The sequence below is a fragment of the Erpetoichthys calabaricus genome, chromosome 5 (genome assembly GCF_900747795.2).
Source record: "Erpetoichthys calabaricus chromosome 5, fErpCal1.3, whole genome shotgun sequence".
Taxonomy (NCBI): Eukaryota; Metazoa; Chordata; class Cladistia; order Polypteriformes; family Polypteridae; genus Erpetoichthys; species Erpetoichthys calabaricus.
Genome location: NC_041398.2, coordinates 41,809,843 through 41,830,550, shown reverse-complemented (window position 1 = coordinate 41,830,550; position 20,708 = coordinate 41,809,843). Strand labels below are relative to the sequence as shown.

At 40.2% G+C, this 20,708-nt stretch overlaps 1 protein-coding gene across 9 annotated transcripts in view; it reads left to right on the top strand.

Moving 5' to 3' along the window:
• Positions 1-20,708, top strand: part of dysf (dysferlin, limb girdle muscular dystrophy 2B (autosomal recessive)) — a 311,739-nt gene that overhangs the window by 237,603 nt on the left and 53,428 nt on the right. For 5 of the 9 annotated variants that reach the window (XM_051928469.1, XM_051928467.1, XM_051928468.1 and 2 more), the window contains 3 exons: positions 591-668; positions 16,988-17,086; positions 20,257-20,385. In XM_051928469.1, the coding sequence (XP_051784429.1) occupies positions 591-668; positions 16,988-17,086; positions 20,257-20,385 (306 nt within the window). The remainder of the gene's footprint in view (positions 1-590; positions 669-16,987; positions 17,087-20,256; positions 20,386-20,708) is intronic. The other 4 variants (XM_051928471.1, XM_028801470.2, XM_028801468.2 and 1 more) reach the window with 2 other exon arrangements.

Genomic DNA, 20,708 nt, shown 5'->3' with positions numbered 1-20,708 from the left:
ACCCTGTATGTCGTGTCACTAAACTGGTCCTACTAACTTCAGCTCCCACTATTTCATGGGATGTTTACCATGAAGATGAAACCATAGATGATCAATATATTGTTGCTCATTTCATGTTGTCCTTGACCATCAAGTTTCAAGTGTACTGTGTTTTCATTTAAGGACTTTATGTAACTAGTCTTTAATAACATTGTCTTGAGTCAGAGCTTGTTACTTTAGATGACATGATAGGACATTCCAGATACAATTAGTTATCAGCCCTGTTTAGAACATCCTCATTGGTGTGAGAGATATGTGATGGAAAACAAAAAGGAGGCCCAATCACAACTCCTGATCATGCCTTTTCATAACCAAGTCTCGAGAAGCCACTAGAATATCCAGTCATTTAAAAGAGCTGCTCAGATGTAGTTAGAACCCACATTCACCCATGGTCACCAGTTAATTATCTCAAATGCATTTCAGTCTTCTTGGGAACTAAAAATAAAATCATTTTTCCTGAAGCAGCCTTATTACTTTCTGACATTTTTTCATTTAACTTTTCTTTTTGTCTGGCTAAACTGACCCTGCTAACTAAAAATTTTGATTTGTAGCCAGCGGACAGTGTGACAAGCTCAGCTGCTATTAACCTTACATCCTCAGCATCCAGCCTACATGTATGTATACAAGAAGTTTTTTTTATCTCCCTGTCCTTTAAAACTGAGCAATGTGCTCTTTCCTGTCCATTATGGATTAATATTTTGCATGGTGGTGATGATATCCCTTTTTCTTTAAATGAAAACACATCTCTGCATGTTTATTTGTTCGAATGCGATGCTTTCCACACTGTCTTTGTGCCACACTCTTGATTTGTTTTTGTCAGTCATATTCCCATTCTGAGATCAATTTCTGCCTGCAGTTCATGTCTAGTTTGTTTAGTTTGGTTCCTCTTTCTTACTTTGTTTCTGAAAAGCTTGAAACAAGCCTCTATATGTACTTAAGTCGTCTATCCATTTTGTAATCCTTCTTATTTGACTGCAAGTTTATGGAGAGCCACAGTCCTTCCTGGCTGAACTGGGCGTAGTGCAGAACACATAAGTTGATTGAATGGCACACTCACTCACCTTCACTCCCCTTGCTTCTTCACATTGGGCCCATTTAGAAAAATCAATTTATGTAATCCACACAGTTTGTGATGTATGGGAATGTAACCACAGTATGAAGTCAAATCTGTTCTCTGAAGCTGTTGGACAACAACACTAACCACAATGCCACTCTGTGTATTAACTGTCTTTCTAAATCAAGAATGTAATATGCTGGGTATTCTACAGTGATGTGTGAAACACCTGAGTTTTATTTTGCATACAGTTTTGTGAAATTTGCCCTTGTAATTTGCTTTGTATGTGATTTCACAACTGCAGAACTAAATTTACTGTGGTCGAGTGAAGTACTCAAGTTCCACAGATAAATGTTGAGGTGCCAATCCAGTCGTCCCCATTTAGTTCAGTCCAAAAATTAATGAAAAGAGCCGCTATGCACAACAGTACAGTGATCAAAGAAAATCTAAATATGAAAGCCTTCAGGAATTACTTATGCTAAGTAAATTGTTGCATGCTGGTCAGGGTAGAAGGAGCTCCATCCCAGGGTGCAGTCTGTCCAAACTGAATGCATTCGTGTGGCAGCTGTGGGTTTTATAGGCAGAGAAAATAGAAGGGGCAGAGCCATTTGCCCTCACTGGGCATCTTCTCTGTTCTGTGGAGGGAACAAAAGAGGAGGTTAGCGTGAGCACCACCTCTCAACCCAGTCTGTTATTGCTACCTCAGTTTAGCCCAGGGGGTGATCCACAAGTGGACATGTGTAACATTACTAAAATGTAAAAAATGCTTTTTGGGTTGAAAAATTAAGGAATATTGCTCCCTAAGAGTTATTCCACAGCTGGCTCCTTCTGTGAAACTACTAACAGTATTACTGCACTGCCTTCCTCCATATTCATGTCACCAGTTCCAGCTCATTTGGCTCAATGTAACACCATGTGAACTCATTTTCTCCTAATTTGTAAGCTGATCGCTAGCGGTCACAATTGCAGGCCAATGAAGTTTAGCAATGGCAAAGTACTTCTCAGTATTTGATGTCTAGCTGCGCCTCCCATTTCTATGCTCTGCACAGTAATAATATTGCAGATGAGACGAAAATACATGTGCTAATAGCATGAATTTCCTTTGTGGCAAAGTATTTCTTCAGTGAAATTTTTTTGTGATGCGAAACTCTAAATTATGCTGCAAATTCAGTTTTACATAAATCGTTTTGCTCATCACTAGATAGATAGATAGATAGATAGATAGATAGATAGATAGATAGATAGATAGATAGATAGATAGATAGATAGATAGATAGATAGATAGATAGATAGATAGATAGATAGATAGATAGATAGATAGATAGATACTTTATTAATCCCAATGGGAAATTCACATTCTTCAGCAGCAGCATACTGATACAATAAATAATATTAAATTAAAGAATGATAATAATACAGGTGAAAAAAAACAGACAATAACTATGTATAATGTTAAATATTAACGTTTACCCCCCCTGGTGGAATTAAAGAGTCGCATAGTTTGGGGGAGGAATGATCTCCTCAATCTGTCAGTGGAGCAGGACAGTGACAGCAGTCTGTTGCTGAAGCTGCTCTTCTGTCTGGAGATGATACTGTTTAGTGGATGCAGTGGATTCTCCATAATTGATAGGAGCCTGCTGAGCGCCCGTCGCTCTGCCACAGATGTTAAACTGTCCAGCTCCATGCCAACAATAGAGCTTGCCTTCCTCACCAGTTTGTCCAGGCGTGAGGCGTCTTTCCTCTTAATGCTGCCTCCTCAGCACACCACTGCGTAGAAGAGGGCGCTCGCCACAACTGTTTGATAGAACATCTGCAGCATCTTATTGCAGATGTTGAAGGAAGCCAGCCTTCTAAGGAAGTATAACCGGCTAACACACTAGTGTTCTACTACCCAGGCTAAGACAAAAAGGTGTATAAAATGGATGGACCAATGTAATGCTTCCCAAGCTTTCAGAACTCAAAATGTGTTCATTCATATTTATTTCATTTTGCAGATCAGTGTCTTGTTACTGGAATGCTTTTTATACATGTTCTTAAATAATAATAATAACATAATAATAATTCATTACATTTATAACAGATACAAATAACAGTGAATCCTAAAAGTGAGCTGTGTACTTTTCGTCCTTTATCAGTTTTAGTGATAGTCATTTTGAAAGAAAATAGAAACTTCAAGAAGACAAATCTTTGCTGCGCTTTCTGGAAAATGAGAAAAAAACATTTTAATATTATGAATGAACAAAATGAGATACAGAAACAAACACCCAAAGAATCCAGAAATGAAATGAGTTTTTGCATGAAATACAATTGTAGCGGTCCGATGCCACTAAGATTCACACCATCGATAAAAACGGTGATTTATTTTTTTTTTCCAACCTGCACACACTCACGAGTAGAGACATGAAACTAACAAATGAGTAAATAATATATTAGATGGAAAACCTAATACAAAAGAACAACAATCAAACAAACCTTCCCTTTCCCCTACGGCGACACGATTTTAACACAACAATGAACCACAACAATAACCACTCACAACAATGTTCTTATACAGTCCAATGCGGCAAAAGCGGATGAAATGATTTGGTGTGATGATGACAATCACAAGAACAGTGAGCACAATTGACTTTTCAATAGACACGTCAGACAGATTCCATAAAAACACAGATCTCCCGTTGCTTTGCCGGGTCAACTTTTCAACTTTCCTGCTGTTTTTTCTGATCCCCAGCAGCTCCTGCTTCCGTCATCCAATGTAGCAATCCACTGTGGCCTGCTGGGAAATGGAGTTTTTACCATGGTAGCACTGCTACAAAATGGTAGTTTTTTATAGTCTTTTATCTTGAAATTTTCTAATTTTTGCAAACAAATCATCACAGACAGTTAAGTTCTTATATGTGATGTCACATGTCACAGTGCCTGTGCTCAAAGGTAACAAAGCTACCTGTGACAACAGTACATATATCCATGGCATGCGCTGTTGATATTATTGACATGCATTGTTGAGAATGCCAAAACACAAAAAAACACATAGAAAAGAATCCAAATAAAATTTAGATAAATTTCAGAGGCAGCTCCCTCCTACCTTATTGTGTGCATCTGAACCCACCAGCGTACTATTCTGTTTTTTTAATGTTTTTAAAGTGGCTGCTGTACAGTGACTCAGAACTATTTATACATCCATCCACCCATCCATTATCCAACCCGCTATATCCTAACTACAGGGTCACGGGGGTCTGCTGGAGCCAATCCCAGCCAGCACAGGGTGCAAGGCAGGAAACAAACCCCAGGCAGGGTGCCTGTCCACTGCAGGGCACACACACCAAGCACACACTAGGGACAATTTCGGATCGCCAATGCCCCTAACCCGTATGTCTTTGGACAGTGGGAGGAAACCGGAGCACCCAAATGAAACCCACGCAGACACGGGAAGAACATGCAAACTCTACGCAGGGAGGACCTGGGAAGCGAAGCCAGGTCTCCTTATTACGAGGCAGCAGCACTACCACTGCGCCACCGTGTCGACCCTATTTATACATATATATTGTCACACTTGGGTCACAGATTTGCACAGAAACACAGGTGGTTGTAGAGACAGGAATTTTATTCAAACACTGCAAACGAAAAAATATGTGTCTCTTCCAAAGGAGTGTGCGGCAGGAGCAGAGAATGTCTGAGAAAGAGACACAGAGAGAGAAAAAGCAATCAATCAAAAATCAATAGGTGCTGTTCGGGTTTTTAAGTATGTGAAGTACCTCGTGGAAAGCATATTAAGCAAAAGTGCACCGCAAGCAAGCCCAGCAAGGAAGGGAGCAATGTGAAGGTAGTCTTTCAGCGTTTTTTAGAGGAGCATCCGTATGCTCTAGGGGTGCGATCAGCCCCCCTGCTCACACCCCCTCCCTCAGCTTTATTCACATTCTTGTGAATTAAGCGACTCTCCAAACCAGGTTCAAACAGGCGTGACAGGACATCAGCATTAACGTGTTCAGAGCCAGGACGATGTCTGACAGTAAAAGTATAAGGTTGCAAGCTCAAAACCCTCTCATGAGACGAGAGTTTGTTTCTTTCTGACGGTATAACCATTATAGTGGAGCGTGATCAGTTACTAATGTGAAATTTCATCCCCATAAAAAATAACGACATGCTTCCACAGTGAGTTGTTGTCCCGGTTCCTGTCCATTCCTCTTGTATAACATCCAAGATGCCTCTCGGGCGCCTGCCAAACAACAACTCAAATGGACTCAGGCCAGTGGACGCCTGTGGCAATTCCCGCACCACAAACATAATAAAAGGAAGGACAGAGTCCCAAGACATTGGGTCATTGTGAGCAACTCGTCTGATTGTCTGTTTTAAAGTCTTGTTAAATCGTTCAGTCAAACCATTCGTCTTCGGATGGTAAACAGTGGTACTCAATTTCTTAATAGCAAAGCTGTCACACAATTGTTTCATCACGCGAGAAGTAAAAGGTGTGCCCTGATCAGTTAAAATTTCTGTAGAGATGCCAATACAAGTAAAAATCTCGCACAAAGCTTTGGCTACAGTGGAGGAATTGGCTTTTTTCAAAGTAGCCAACACGAGCATATATTGATACCCATTTTTAGTCTTAGGTAGATAGCAAAATAGGCATAGGAGAAAGGGGAGCCCAAGGAGGTTTATAAGCAGAGACGATCTGGCAATCAGGACATGAAGTACAGAATCGCTCCACATATTTCCCCATATTCAGCCAATAAAATCATTTTACTCTACAACAGAGTATGAGTATGTCCAAAATGGCAGGTCCTGTAAGTTGTTCCTGGTATACAGTAGTTACTACCTACCAAAAGTGTTGAAGGGAGGATAACTGATGAACCAGCAACAGGCTTATGGGCACCCAAAGCTCATTGATGCACGTAGGGAGCAAAGGCTAGCCTGTCTGGTCCAGTCTCACAGAAATGCTACTGTAGCACAAATTGCTAAAAAATGAGAGAAAGGTGCCAGAGCTCACACTGCTTTGCTTCTTGCTGCAAATGGGCTGAGTAGCCACAGCCCAGTCAATGTGACCATGCTGACCCATATTCACCACCCAAAGTGCCTATAATGGGAATATGAGCATCAGAACTGGACAATAGAGCAATGGGTGAAGGTGAATTGGTCTGATGGATTACATTTTCTTTAAGATCTTGTGGGCAGCTGGTTGCATGTGCGTCATTTACCTCAGGAAGAGATGGCAACAGGATGCACTATGGGAAGAAGGCAAGCCGGCAGAAGCAGTGTGATGCTCTGGGGAATGTTCTGCTGAGAAACCTTGGGTCCTGGCATCCATGTGGATGTTACTTTGACACATATCACCTACTTAAAGATTGGTGCAGACCAAGTACACCCCTACATGGTGCCAGAATTTCCTAATGCCAGTGACCCCTTTCAGCAGTTTAATGCGTCCTGAATGCAATCCAAAAATAAATAAATAATGGCAGTGCATTATAAACAAATTAGGAAGTTAACAAAAATTTAAATCACTTAAAATTAAAAAAATGTGTTTAGGGTACAAAATTACGATTAAAAATCTACTAAGCTGTAACAGGGACTGGGATAGTGTTTCCCACACCTCTTTATTGGAATAGCTGAACGTAGAGCCTTCTGGCATTGCACCCTTTACCTACTGGTTTATACTGTGAAAGAAAAATGGAGTGGAGAGCACAGATAGGAAGTTACACCATGGACTGGCAGTCATAACTTTATTACAGGGAATTCCACACTCAAAATGTCAAACTGCAACTTGGGGTTAATTGTGTTGCAGTTAACACAATCTTTTTAACCTAAACGCAAATACGAAGAACATTAATTTTAAATGTTGCTGTGTTTATCTCAAAGAGTTAGTTATTCTCTCTGCTTTTCTTCCTTATTCATATCATTCCTATAATGCTCTGCAAAGCTCTAAACAAGCCAAACTCTGGAGTTTTTTTTTTTGTTCTTTTTGCTAACAAAGATTATTTATTTTAATACAAATATTCAAACCAGATGACGAAACCATATTTTCAGGCATGTGAGAGCCAAAGCAAATAGTGCCATTACAAGCTTTTCTGACACATACTCATCATCCAGCAGCAAACCAAGACATTTGTTTCATCAGTTTCCCTTTAATGACATTTAGAAGTTTTGCATTTTTACCAGAATCACAGCCTTTCTCCTTGACTCGGCTCCATCCAACACTTAAAACTTTAAAAACTGAAAAGGATCAAGTTATTCATTAATATATCTGTGCAGGATGCTTGTGTTACCACAGAAATGTTGTACATCATTTCAGACATTCATATTTAATTGGTTAGCTCTAGTGTAAGTGCCTTCTCTTACCCCAATTCCCAGCAGCCACTTTCTTTTAGCAGAGGCAAACTATTGTCCTAATATGACAAGCAGGCTGTAGAACGATTGCGGGTTACTGGAAAGAGACAATAACGCTTTTGATGTATAACCGATAATGTGTTGCAGGAGACAAGCAAATCTAGGAAAGGCGGTTTGTCCATTTCACAAATGCCAGTTACATTTATAGTTATTTACTGTACATGATACAGTGCCATTTCTTCATCAAAGGGAAGAATGGAGATATATTTTTAGACAATGCCTTCCATATGTATCCCATAACCCTAGTATTAAGAAAGACACCCCGTGTGCCTTATTTTAAAAATAATGTGCACTCATGCTGGGAAGCTGTTGAGAAACTAAAACAAAACGTTGCATCTTTTTCAATGCTTCAATTCATTATGTAATTAGTTAAAGTTGGTATTTATATGTACCTGTTGTGGCCACCAGAGGGATCTCTTGTCACCCAAACCCAACACAAGTTCAACACACACGCTTTTTTTTTCCTGGTGGAAACGCTTTCCCTAATTTCCCACCTGCACAGCATAGTTCCAAAGCACAGTCCACGACACAAAATACACTTCTTTTCTCTTTCCTTCTCTGTTCTTCTCCATCCACCTCCACTACTTCTGGCAAGCTTCTTCCTTTTCCAACTGATTCTAGCTCTCCGAATGGAGTAAGGAAGCTCCTTTTAAGCAGCTCCTGGGAGTGCTCCAGGTGGTTCATCAGTGTAACCTGGAATCACTCCCAGGTGTGTTAGAAGTCCAATGTAGGGCCCTGCAGCTCCCCCCTGTTGGCCCCCACAGAACCCAACAGGGCTGTGCCATACTCCAAATCCCAGCATGCCCTGCGGAAATCCTTGGTGCCACAGCCACCCAGGGGTGCTGTCCTATAGCATCAAGGGGAAGGTAGTGCCTTGTGGATGCTCTCTCCCCCAGTCCTTCCATCCAGCTGCTGTCCAGGCCGGGTAATGGCCATGTGCGCCCGTCATCACTGTCTTGTTACAGTCTTCTGTGCCACTATTAGTAAGAGTCCATCCATCCATCCATTGTCTCCCGCTTATCCGAGGTCGGGTCGCGGGGGCAGCAGCTTGAGCAGAGATGCCCAGACTTCCCTCTCCCCGGCCACTTCTTCTAGCTCTTCCGGGAGAACCCCAAGGCGTTCCCAGGCCAGTCGAGAGACATAGTCCCTCCAGCGTGTCCTGGGTCTTCCCCGGGGCCTCCTCCCGGTTAGACGTGCCCGGAACACCTCACCAGGGAGGCGTCCAGGAGGCATCCTGATCAGATGCCCGAGCCACCTCATCTGACTCCTCTCGATGCAGAGGAGCAGCGGCTCTACTCTGAGCCCCTCCCGGATGACTGAGCTTTTCACCCTATCTTTAAGGGAAAGCCCAGACACCCTGCGGAGGAAACTCATTTCAGCCGCTTGTATTCGCGATCTCGTTCTTTCGGTCACTACCCATAGCTCATGACCATAGGTGAGGGTAGGAACATAGATCGACTGGTAAATTGAGAGCTTCGCCTTGCGGCTCAGCTCCTTTTTCACCACGACAGACCGATGCAGCGCCCGCATTACTGCGGATGCCGCACCGATCCGCCTGTCGATCTCACGCTCCATTCTTCCCTCACTCGTGAACAAGACCCCGAGATACTTGAACTCCTCCACTTGGGGCAGGATCTCGCTACCAACCCTGAGAGGGCACTCCACCCTTTTCCGGCTGAGGACCATGGTCTCGGATTTGGAGGTGCTGATTCTCATCCCAGCCGCTTCACACTCGGCTACGAACCGATCCAGAGAGAGCTGAAGATCACGGCCTGATGAAGCAAACAGGACAACATCATCTGCAAAAAGCAGTGACCCAATCCTGAGCCCACCAAACCGGACCCTCTCAACGCCCTGGCTGCGCCTAGAAATTCTGTCCATAAAAGTTATGAACAGAATCGGTGACAAAGGGCAGCCCTGGCGGAGTCCAACTCTCACTGGAAATGGGTTCGACTTACTGCCGGCAATGCGGACCAAGCTCTGGCACCGATCGTACAGGGACTGAACAGCCCTTATCAGGGGGGCCGGTACCCCATACTCTCGGAGTACCCCCCACAGGATTCCCCGAGGGACACGGTCGAATGCCTTTTCCAAGTCCACAAAACACATGTAGACTGGTTGTATTAGTAAGAGTGCTATATAAAAATAAACAGAAACAAGATATGAAACAGAATCAATCAACTCTGTTCTGTAAAGGTACATGGATGTGTTACATGCAGGAACAAACTGGAAACAAGTTACTTTTAGTTTAAAAAAATTGATGGAAAGAAGACCTTCAAATGCAGAAGCCCCCCAAAAAAGGAAATTCTCTTTGCTTTTTCTCACATACATTTCTGTCATGTGATGCTGATGTTACTGTTTCAAATATTAATCACACTTCATCATACAATTCCTACTGATACTCAGTTAATCCATTAGTCAAATTGATTCTAATAAAAACAAAATATCTTCACAAAACTCCCCATGTTAAAATATGTATTTAATATTGTGTTTTTCAATGCATATAACTCTCTGAATATAACAATAGATACCATGTAATACTGAAATGAATTATATAGATGAGAATTTGAGCACAGGAAGCATTACAGAGGAGATTTCATTGCTGTTGTGTCACAGCTCCAGAGTCTGGTTTGGTGTTCTGACAAGACATCATCTCCATTCAACTTCTTGGCTTCCCATGTTCAAATAACCAAAACAGTCACATTCAAGTTTATTGGAAAAAAAGTAGTTTTGATTATAAATATGAACTGCTCCACTTAATTTGACTAAGCAGGTTCGACAGCACTTGATGGATGGATGTTTCTGAAAATGAAAAAATCAAACTACTAAGTGAAGTAGACATATTAATGAAAATGCTTCAAATACTGACCTTACAAATCTACGGTACTTACTTGATTTATTTTAGTGGTCATATGGTATTGTGCCTATGTAACTAAGTGCTCAACAATTATTCAATAACATCAGATAAAGAACATTTTTAATACTGTAAATGAGAGCATTTCAGCTTTATCTGCAGTAATTCGACTGGTCTGGTTGTCTCCAGCCTGAGGGTCTGCATTGAAAAAATGTTTGTGCTTGTGCTGCTACAAGTGGCTTATAGAGGTACAATCTGTGAAAATGTGCACGATTAATCTAAAAATGTGTGGGCAGATTCATTCTAAATGATTCCCCAACAAATAGATGAGCAGGTGTTTGTATGTTGGTGGTGTCCTCCTTAAAGAATGCATATGTCTGTCTTCATAATAATAATTTATTACATTTATATAGTGCTTTTCTCACAACTGAAAGTGCTTTACATAGGTAGATGGGAACCACTTCAACCTCCACCAATGTGTAGCATTCACCAGGATATTGCAACGGCAGCCATTTTTGAAGTACACTCACCACACATTAGCTATTAGGTGATGAAGGGGTGAGAGAGATAACCAATTAGAATCAGGGGGTGATTAGGGGGCTAGAGTATACAGTGGACAATTTAGCCAGGACATCAGGATAAACACTACTCTTTTCGAAGAATGCCCAGGGATTTTTAAATGACTACCGAGAGTCAGAACTCCAGCTTAACATCTCATCCGAAGGACAGTGTCATTTTTTTACAGCACAGTGTCCATGTCACTGCACTGGGGCATTGGGATCTACACAAAAACCATGGGGTAAGTGCCCACTGCGGGCCTCACCAACATCTCTTCAGCAGGAACCAAAGCTTTTTCTAGATGGTCTTAGCTTTAGGTGGATGGATCTGATCATGTTTGCTTCACATTAGTTTTATCATCAAATTAAATTCTCTTTCCTGTCTCCTGGATTATTTTTAGTGGTCACACATGTGTGCTCGACATGAAAGTGCACAAACTCTAAAAGGTTTTTAGCTTCTGCAGTTTGGTTTTAGCATTTAAGACATTTAAAGACATCCTGGAAGTTTCCTTCTGTGTTCATAAACTTCTAATAGTGTATGCTGGAATCCATCCTTGCTCATTACATCCAGGTATGTCATCCACTCATCCTAGAACTACAACACAATGCAAAAAGTAGTGACTGGATCAGAATATTACCGGTATGTGGTGTGCTTCTGTTTGGAACTTGCAGCATATAACACACACTTCCTTAGAAAGGCAAATAGTGTAATTTAAGACCTCTGTCATCCTGCACTGCCATGTTTCTCATTTGTCTTCTTCTTCTTCTTTTGGCTGCTCCCGTTAGGGGTTGCCACAGCGGATCATCTTCTTCCATAATGTTTCTCATTTGTCCGTTCTTGCAAAAGGCACAGGACCATTAGTACCCACACTACTAAATTCAGGAACAGATTTTGCCCTCGGATTATAACTCTACTCGATAGCCATTTGTGCTGCATGAGTGTTCCGTGTAAAACACAGAGTGGGGTTATAGTCATTATTGTTTTTATTATACTGTTGTCTCTAGTTTATGAGAAACATAAAAGTAGGAATTTCATTGGTCTATGTACACACGACATTAACTTGAAGTATTCTTCATCCTTCAGTATTTTGTATTGTGTACTCCGAGTTATTTATAAACTTCAGCTCTGTGAGTGTTTCAAACCTCCATACCTTGACAATGTTAACTAAACATTTTTTAGATCCATCTCCATATTCTTATAAAGCTAATAACCAAGTTAACCTTTGTATAGCAATATAAAACTGGTCACTTGACCTGTGAAAGCTGATATATCACAGAATACAAGCATCAGTTTTAGACTTTACAGGATTTAAAGTCACAGGGACAAACTTTCCATGTAAACACCTCTCAGAAGACTTCTTTTGTCCTTCTTTCTTTGTTAGGACAACATTTTGAACTTCTAATTTGCATCTCATGTTTGCACTATTTGGTTTCTTTTCTGGTTGGACATGATCAAGATTGATTATACCAAGACGCACACTGACAACCAGGTTGAATAATTGTTTTTTTTTTTATTTATGGCTTTTAAAATCTTTTATCCATTTTCAATCCCACTTACTATACATTAGTTTATTGTTGGAAAGGTAAAACATATAACCTGGCGTTATTGAACTCCAGCCAGAAACCAATCAGGGACCTGTCACCAGTTCATTACAAGACACACTCATTCACACACACACAAACACACCAATACTTATGTTTCCAATTTAGAGTCTTTAAAAATGTGATGTACTGATTCATCCATTACCTGAACTGATTGATGGATCGGAGTCCTTCTTGGCCGCAACAGGCACACAAGCATTTACAGTGAGGCCAAAGATTATATGTACACTGTGAAAAAATGGTCAAAAATGGAAATAAAGTTGAGGATATTGAAGAACAAACTTTTAAAACTATCTAAAATGTAACAAAACTTTTATTCACAACACATTCTGGAAGTGTTTTCAAGTTATTTAATCTACTGCCTTTGTACACATGGCCATTCATAGAGTTGAATGAATATGTCACAATGGGAGGAGTTCCGAGTGACAACTGAGATCATTAAACATAACACATAACAGCAGGTATTCCAAATAGTCAGGTAATTGGGTACCCTTAGTACTACATGTAGCTTTGGTGGTCATTCTCCACACCAGCATTTGTAGAGTTAGTTGAGTTTCCCAACATGGCTATAACCACTGAAATGCCCAATGCATTGAGGGAAAGGGTCATAAAGTTACACAATCAGTGTAATTCTGATCCAAACATTGCCACCAGACTTGATATTAGGCACTCTAATGTGCACTAAATCATTCAGAAATTCAAGACGTCTGGTGAAATTGTTAATCTGGAGGGAAGTGGGAGAAAGAGAATTGACTAGTTCAAAGACAGACAAGTACATCAAAGAGCTTGCCATAAAAAAACAAAAAAGCTGTCTGCTTATCAAATTGCAAAGCAAGTCAAGGAGGCTACTGGAATTCAGGTTTGCATACAAACAATAAAAACAGGCCTAACAAACGTGGGCTGCACAGAAGGGTTCATTGTAGGAAGCCATTTATAAGTAAAAAGTGAAACATCTTAAATTTGCCTAAGAACATACTGACAAGCCTATATGCTTCTGGAAATCAATTTTATGGTATAATAGTCACCAGAGAGTATGGCACAACTCGAAGGAGTAGTATACCTCCTAGGGCCTAAATCCAACTGTCAAGTATGGTGGTGGGAGTGTGTTGGTTTCGGGTTGTGTGGCAGCATGAATTATGGTATATGAGGAGATCCTGTTTACCCAGATGATCCCATCTGCTGCCAAACTGCTTGGGTGTCACCACATTTTCCAGCAAAATAACGACCCCAAGCACACTGCAAAGCATTTGAAAGCCTTCTTCACCCAAAAAAAAAGGTGAAAGTGCTTGAGTGGCCGCCACAAAGTCCGGATCTCAATCCTATTGAGTACCTCTGGGATGAGATGCAAAGGAAATGCCCAGCAGACCCACTAGGCAACAAACAGAATTTGAAAGACATGAGCCTTGACCCAGCCATTGGCAATACCCTTGTTGAAAGCATAATCCAGGAGCCTGCATGCTGTTATTTCTACCGAAGGAGTGCCTTCCAAATGCTGAGCAGGACTTTGAGAAAATTCCAATGGCCAGGTATACAAATAATTGTTTAAAGGCAATACATTACATAATTTGGAAACACTTCCAGAATATGTTTTGAACAAAAGTTTTCTTGTTTCTTTACATAACAAACACATAACTGTTACATTTTAGACCGGTGGTCTCAAACTCCGGTCCTAGAGGGTTGCAGTGACTGCAGGTTTTCATTTTAATGTTTTTCTCAATCAGTGACCAGTTTTCGCTGCTAATTAACTCCTTTTCCTTTCATTTTAAGTGACTTGTTTTTTAAGATTTGTTCCTCCGAATTGCTTCATTCCTTTCCTTAAATGGCACCCAAAGAGAAATGAAATGTGAAGTAAGTGAGCCAATAGAAGACCAACTAAGTCAGGGCCTGAAACTCCAACCAATTTCACTCCAACCAGTTGCTTAATTAGGCTCTGATTCCTGTTGTTAATTAAACCCGTTCTTTAATTCCATGGCTTATTGCTGCTATCATTGTGCAATAGCATAGATTTATGAAACTGTTGATTTTCTAAGAACACTGTTAAAATGTTTTGTGGACCTGAGCAGATCAACATTCCTGAGACCTTCATCTTTCTTTATTTTCAGATATTGTATGATGAACACAGTTTGCTGCTCATGTTTGGGCTTCTTTTTGTATCTCATTATTTTCTGGCAGCTAGTTAAGGACAAAAAAACAATTAAGGGGTCTGAGTCTTCAAGAGCAATTCAATTCAAATTAATTCAAAAGAAGTTAATTAGCAGCAAAAACAGGTCACTAATTAAGAAAAGGGTTAGAATGAAAACCTTCAGCCACTGCGGCCCTCCAGGACCAGTTTTTGAGACCCCTGTTTTAGACCATTGTTAAAGTTTGTTCTTCAATATCCTCAATTTAATTTCCATTTCTGACCATTTTTCCACAGTGTACAAATATGTTGTGGCTGTACTGTATGTTGTGGTGAACTGATCTTCTCAGCTACTGGGACCTGAAAATATGCCTGGTGTACTTTAGAGTTAGACTGGTTACCTTATTATAGGGAGAAAAATGTAAATATATTTACTAAGCTGATGCTTTGAAGACGCCTGACTTACTGACCACAAGTACAGTAATCTCTGACTGTTTCTTTGGGACTCACAGTTTGTCAGAGGTGGGGACACTTGCCTTTTAATCTAGTGCCTTAACTACAGATCAGGCAATTTGTTAATACCCTGTAGTTAGGATATAGCGGGTTGGATAACGGATGGATGGATGGATGTTATACTCTTGCGTCCCAATTCTTCTTCTTTACCAGACTAGCTAGCTCTTCTAACCACCTCTCATCTACACATCACTTTTTTAGATTGCACACAACAAACAAACATACAGATGAGTTAACACAAATGTGAATGTGCAGCCTTCTGTCTCCCCTTGGATTAAGATACATTTCATTTGGAAATTTCCTGGCTCCCACTTTAACACTAGGTTTAATGGCAAGACAATTCATCCATGACATTCATTCCACTTTAGTTGCAAGCACCTGGAACCAGCAATTTATTTTATTTATTTATGTTTTTTTTTTTTTCAATTTAAAGTTGGCTTCTTATTATTAACAGATTGGTTTGCTGCAATCGAGGCAGACCCAGATATCAGGTTTCTGCCAGCCAAATGTGCTAGCTGGCTCGTTTTCTTGTAGGTACTGAGTATGACATGAGATGACTGATTTGTTTTAAATTGATGGAGTCTGTTCAAGGGCACTAATGGGGAGAAGAACCACATGCATCTTTGTACATTCTCTATATTTTTCATTTTTGCTTTCTATTCTTTTGGCTTCAACCATTTAAAATTATCCATCCACCCATTTTCCAAGTCAAGGAGCAGCATCAGTTGTAGGACAATAACTAGCAGTGCATGGGATGCCAGTTTGTCAGAGGGCACACTCACAAAGGCATCCACAGAACTGATTTTCAGAACGGTAAACAGCTGGAGAGGTTTTGCAGCGACCGAATTAGGAATTGAAACTCACAAAAGCAATGTGAGGCAAATCAAAAATAGAAAAGCAATAATTAAAATCATGAGAAACTAGAAAAGTGGAACAGCTCTATTAAAAATCCATCACCTTTTTCGACTACCACATTTAATCTTCAGACAATGGAGCCCTGAAATAGCTCAACAACCACGAGTTTGTTTTCCTACAGCTATTCAACATACCTTCATGTAATAATCAATGTTCTTTCTGTTTTTATTTTCTGCATTCATGTTTCAGCTGATGATGAAATGGGTAAGTAACCAGCAACTGGAACAACCAGTGAGAAATTCAGCAAATAACTCAACTGATCTATGTTACTATGGAAGCACAGACATGGTGATCAATTTAGTGTCTAATATTCAATGCTCACATCTTTTGGATCATTGTAGGCTGGCATTACACATATAAAACTGCTCATAAATCAACCCTGTAACCTCCTGATAAGTCCACAGTTTGGCCTAAATTGTAGCATGATCCACATCAATGATGTTACTTGTTCTTGTTCAACCTGCCTTCATGACACTCAGACTGCTCTAAAGAGCTAATGACTGATGTTTATCATGTTCAGTATTGTGAGATGATCCTTTTGCTTTGTTGTTCTTCACTATATGTTGTATATGATCTTAAACATACAGTATTCTGCTATTTGCAGTACCTTTCTATTTAGTCCCACATGCATTCACAAAAAGCATGTGCAAAGAACACATCTTATGGTATCATAGGATAAATGAAATGAGCTCAGACACCCATCCTCAGTGCTTCCTTCATGCTCTTTTGTGCTTCTCACACTTCACTTCACTGTCCTGTCCTTTTTGCCCTGTTCATCTTTCCAGTACAGGAGTAAATTTAGCACTCTGTCATACATTGATGGATAAGCAAATTTAGAATGCTTGAACTGAGCACAAGCCATGATGCTAACAAATTTATAAAGTGTTCAGATCTTTAAGGTCCTGATGATATTGCAACTGCCTGCACTTGCCAACAGTATATTTGTATTTTCCAAACAGGAGGAAGAGTTTATAGACTGGTGGAGCAAATTCTATGCTTCCACTGGGGAAAGAGCCATGTGTGGGTCTTATCTGGAGAAGGGCTTTGACACTTTAAAGGTAAGTAAATATTAGAAGTGGACAAAAATCAGCAAACTAGAGTGCTGTAGAACTTTACATGAAAATATGTAGATGACAAACAAGGGTCAAGTATCTGGGTTTTGGTTGCAACAATAGGAGTGAAAAAGCAAAACACTTTTAATTATTCTTCCATAACAATTGGATTGCTTCTGTGTTCCCATAGATGGTACTCCAAAAATGTTAGCATTACTTCAGACTTTCCCATATTAAATGCTACAGGAAAGAAAGACATTCAATTGAAACATCCAGTAGGGAACGTTGGCTCCTTTGATGGGGCAGGCCCAAGCCTGGAAAAGTCAGTGCTGCCTCAAAGCCAAAACGGTGACAACATAACCACCACAACAACAACATGACACAAATAATAATTTGATGTTTAGCCTGTATTAAAGAATCTTAGAATAAAAAATGCACAGTTAAGCTCTGCTTGGAAACTCAAGTTAAAAGTTAATCAAGATGAATGCAGCAATTAGCTGAGATACTCTCAGTGTTCAAGCTGTTGTCTTCTCCAGATGCTATAGCGTTGTGCAGACGTTTGGAGTGAAAGGTTACAGAGAGCAGTAATTTCAAAATGTCAGGATTAAGCAGATTAGCACCAGGGGTGTCTAGTATGTCCAAGGTCCAGTGAGGGTGGGGTGTCAAAATGCTAGAGTGTAGTAACACTTTTTATACTATTATGTAATGTTTTGGTAAATACACTAATCAGTGTTTAACTAGGAGTTTTGCTCCTCCTTTTCTACAAGTTCATGTGAAATGGTAGAGCCCAAAAAATACTCCCTCATGAGTTTATATACCACAAGAATGAAAACAAAGAGAGCAATGCATAATAAACAAGAATAACAGTCACTGTAACATAGTCATAATAATAGTAATCATACATAGAAAAATACATGTAATTGATTCAAACACTTTTCAGATCTCTTCACTGTCTGCACACTTTATTGTGTGGTGGATTTAATTTTAAATGGATAAATTTGCCATTTTTGTCCATCAATCTATACTCATTAACCCATAACGACAATATGTCTCTGTATTATAAAAAAAAAAAATCTTGGAAGGAGACGAGACGTGATTATCTCAAAGACACTTTCACGTCCCGCGAGACAAGTCTTTGTGCCAAGCGATGTAACCATGCCCGGTGCTGGAAGCCCCGCGACACAAGAGCTTATACAAAGAGATTTGGAAAAGTCCTACGTGGTAATGTCAGACACATTTCTTGTACAGAGAAAGAAATGATATTCACTCACGGGCAGTTATACATTACGTTGTCATGATGTAATCCCAAACACAGAATCAAAATTCAATGCGATATTGATGAAAAGGTAAAAGTGAAAAGAGGTCGAATATATGGACATAGGTGATATGACAGAAGTCCACCTCGCGAAATGCAGATCATGTGGCTAGGCAGCAACAGCAGCAGCAATCCAGCAGCTGATTGAGCAAAGAGCAGGTAAAAAAATAGTGTATGTGGTTCCCATTGTATCACTGTTTAAGAGGGGTTTCGGAGGTGCAATCGCATCTCCTTGGGGTGCGTTCAGTCGCACTCTTCACAACACGACTGGCAGATACCCGAAGTGGTTGGCGCATAGCACAGGTGGAGTGGGGGTTGGCGAGCAAAGCAAGCAGGGGGCGAAGCCCCCTAGTTTTCCAAAAGTTTTGTCACATGGTCACAGGGTGAATGCACATACATCTACATAACCAATTAAGCCATGCCAGTTCACCCAGTCTGCATGTCTTTGGACTTTGGGAGGAAACCAGAGCACCTGTAAAACAAACAGGGTAACCCATGGATTCCTGCAAGGAAACAGCACTACCACTGCACCCCTGTGCCATAGTATCATAATATTATTGCACAGCTGATTCTCTGAAAATTACAGCTCTTATAGGGCCTGAGGTTGCAACCTCAGGTTAATCTATTTTGACCATCCTATAGACAGTCTCCTCCATTTCCTGATTATCTTCTCCAAATCATCCTGCACATCATTGAGCCATCTTTTTCTTGGGTGTCCTTTTTGTCTCCTTCCTCCAGGTAACCCCAGATACACGTTCTTCCGTACCCTTTTTCTCCTTCATCTGTTCTAAGTATCCTAACCAATCTGATCTTTCTATTTTAATATCTATCACAGTATCCATTTTCTTTTCAATTTATTCTCATTCTCCTCTCTCAATGGCCCAAAAATCTTCCTCAATATAGTTTAATCCCAGGCAATCAAAATATAGGTTGAGCATCCCTAATCAGAAATTCTAAAATCTGAAATGTTCCAAAATCCCAAACTGTTTCAGCAGTGACAAGATGGCACAAGTGAAAAATTCTACACCTGCCCTTAGCTGCCCATGTGGGGCTCTGTTCCCTCTGTCCCCTCTAATTGTTTTTTTTTTTTTTACTGATGAGTGGATTTGAATAACACATCAGCCAGTACTTATTGTATATGACCGAGTTCTTCAATACCCCTTTGAATATCTAGCGGCGCAAAGCACCAACACACAAATGACGAGCACATATGGTGGTGGAGAATCAGGATTGTTAACAAAGAGAAAAAGGCGCAATAACATACTGTATGTGTGGCACTTCCAAACTGCTGCATGAGAGCGGGAATATGTGGCATTATAACAGCTGTGTGAAAGTTCTAAATTGCTGTACAGCACCCAGTAGCTTAGTGGACAAGAGAGCAAATTTCAAATTCCTTTTAACACGCATGGGTCTTTTCCATGAATCAGACCAATTATTTTCTCTTTTTTTGGGTTTCTAAACAGTTAGGAGTTTTAGTGTTAGCCCCACGCTCAACTCTCAGCAGAAAGGTTCTAATTTTAAGGCACTGAAAACTTACCTTGCTGCTTAATACAAAGCATTGCCCAAGGGTCACAAATGTGAATGTGTGTGGTAGGGTTTGCTGGCAGAGCTGCTCAAGTGACAACATGGCTTTTCCGAGGTTTTAATAAGGTTTTGGGATTGACATGTCCCACCTTACCAAGGTCATTTACCAGCCCTGACAATTCCGTTATGTACATACAGTATTTACTATAGATCTTATTACCTTACAAAAATAGATATTGATATTTATATCACTCATATTTATAGCACCTTTCACTACTTTTGTGTATATGCAGTTTTAACTATCTTTTTTTATTGAGATAGACTGTTTTTCTTCTAGGTTTATAACACAGAACTAGAAAAGACAGAAGATTTCGAGGGGCTAACTGACTTTTGTCAAACCTTTAAACTGTACCGAGGCAAATCTCAGGATGACAATGAAGACCCATCTGTTGTTGGTGAATTCAAGGTGAGTTCAGCTGTTTGTTACCAGGTAGCAGTAGGATACAGGAACTGTGCAGAACACAAAAGAGTTCTTACTTTTTAAAAGGGTGATAAATAAGATGAAAGACTTTTTCAATAAACATATTTTTTAGGATGATAATTTATTTGACCCCAAGACATTAGCATGGCCCAATAGGGATTCAGCTCCTATTTGGTCTATATATTGTGTTGACGTTGCATGTTCTTCTTTTGCTTGTGTAAAAACTAGGTCTCTGGTGTGTACCCACTGTGCAAGAACATGTAGTTAATTATATTTCTGAGTTTCGATCTAGTCTAATTAAATGTGTC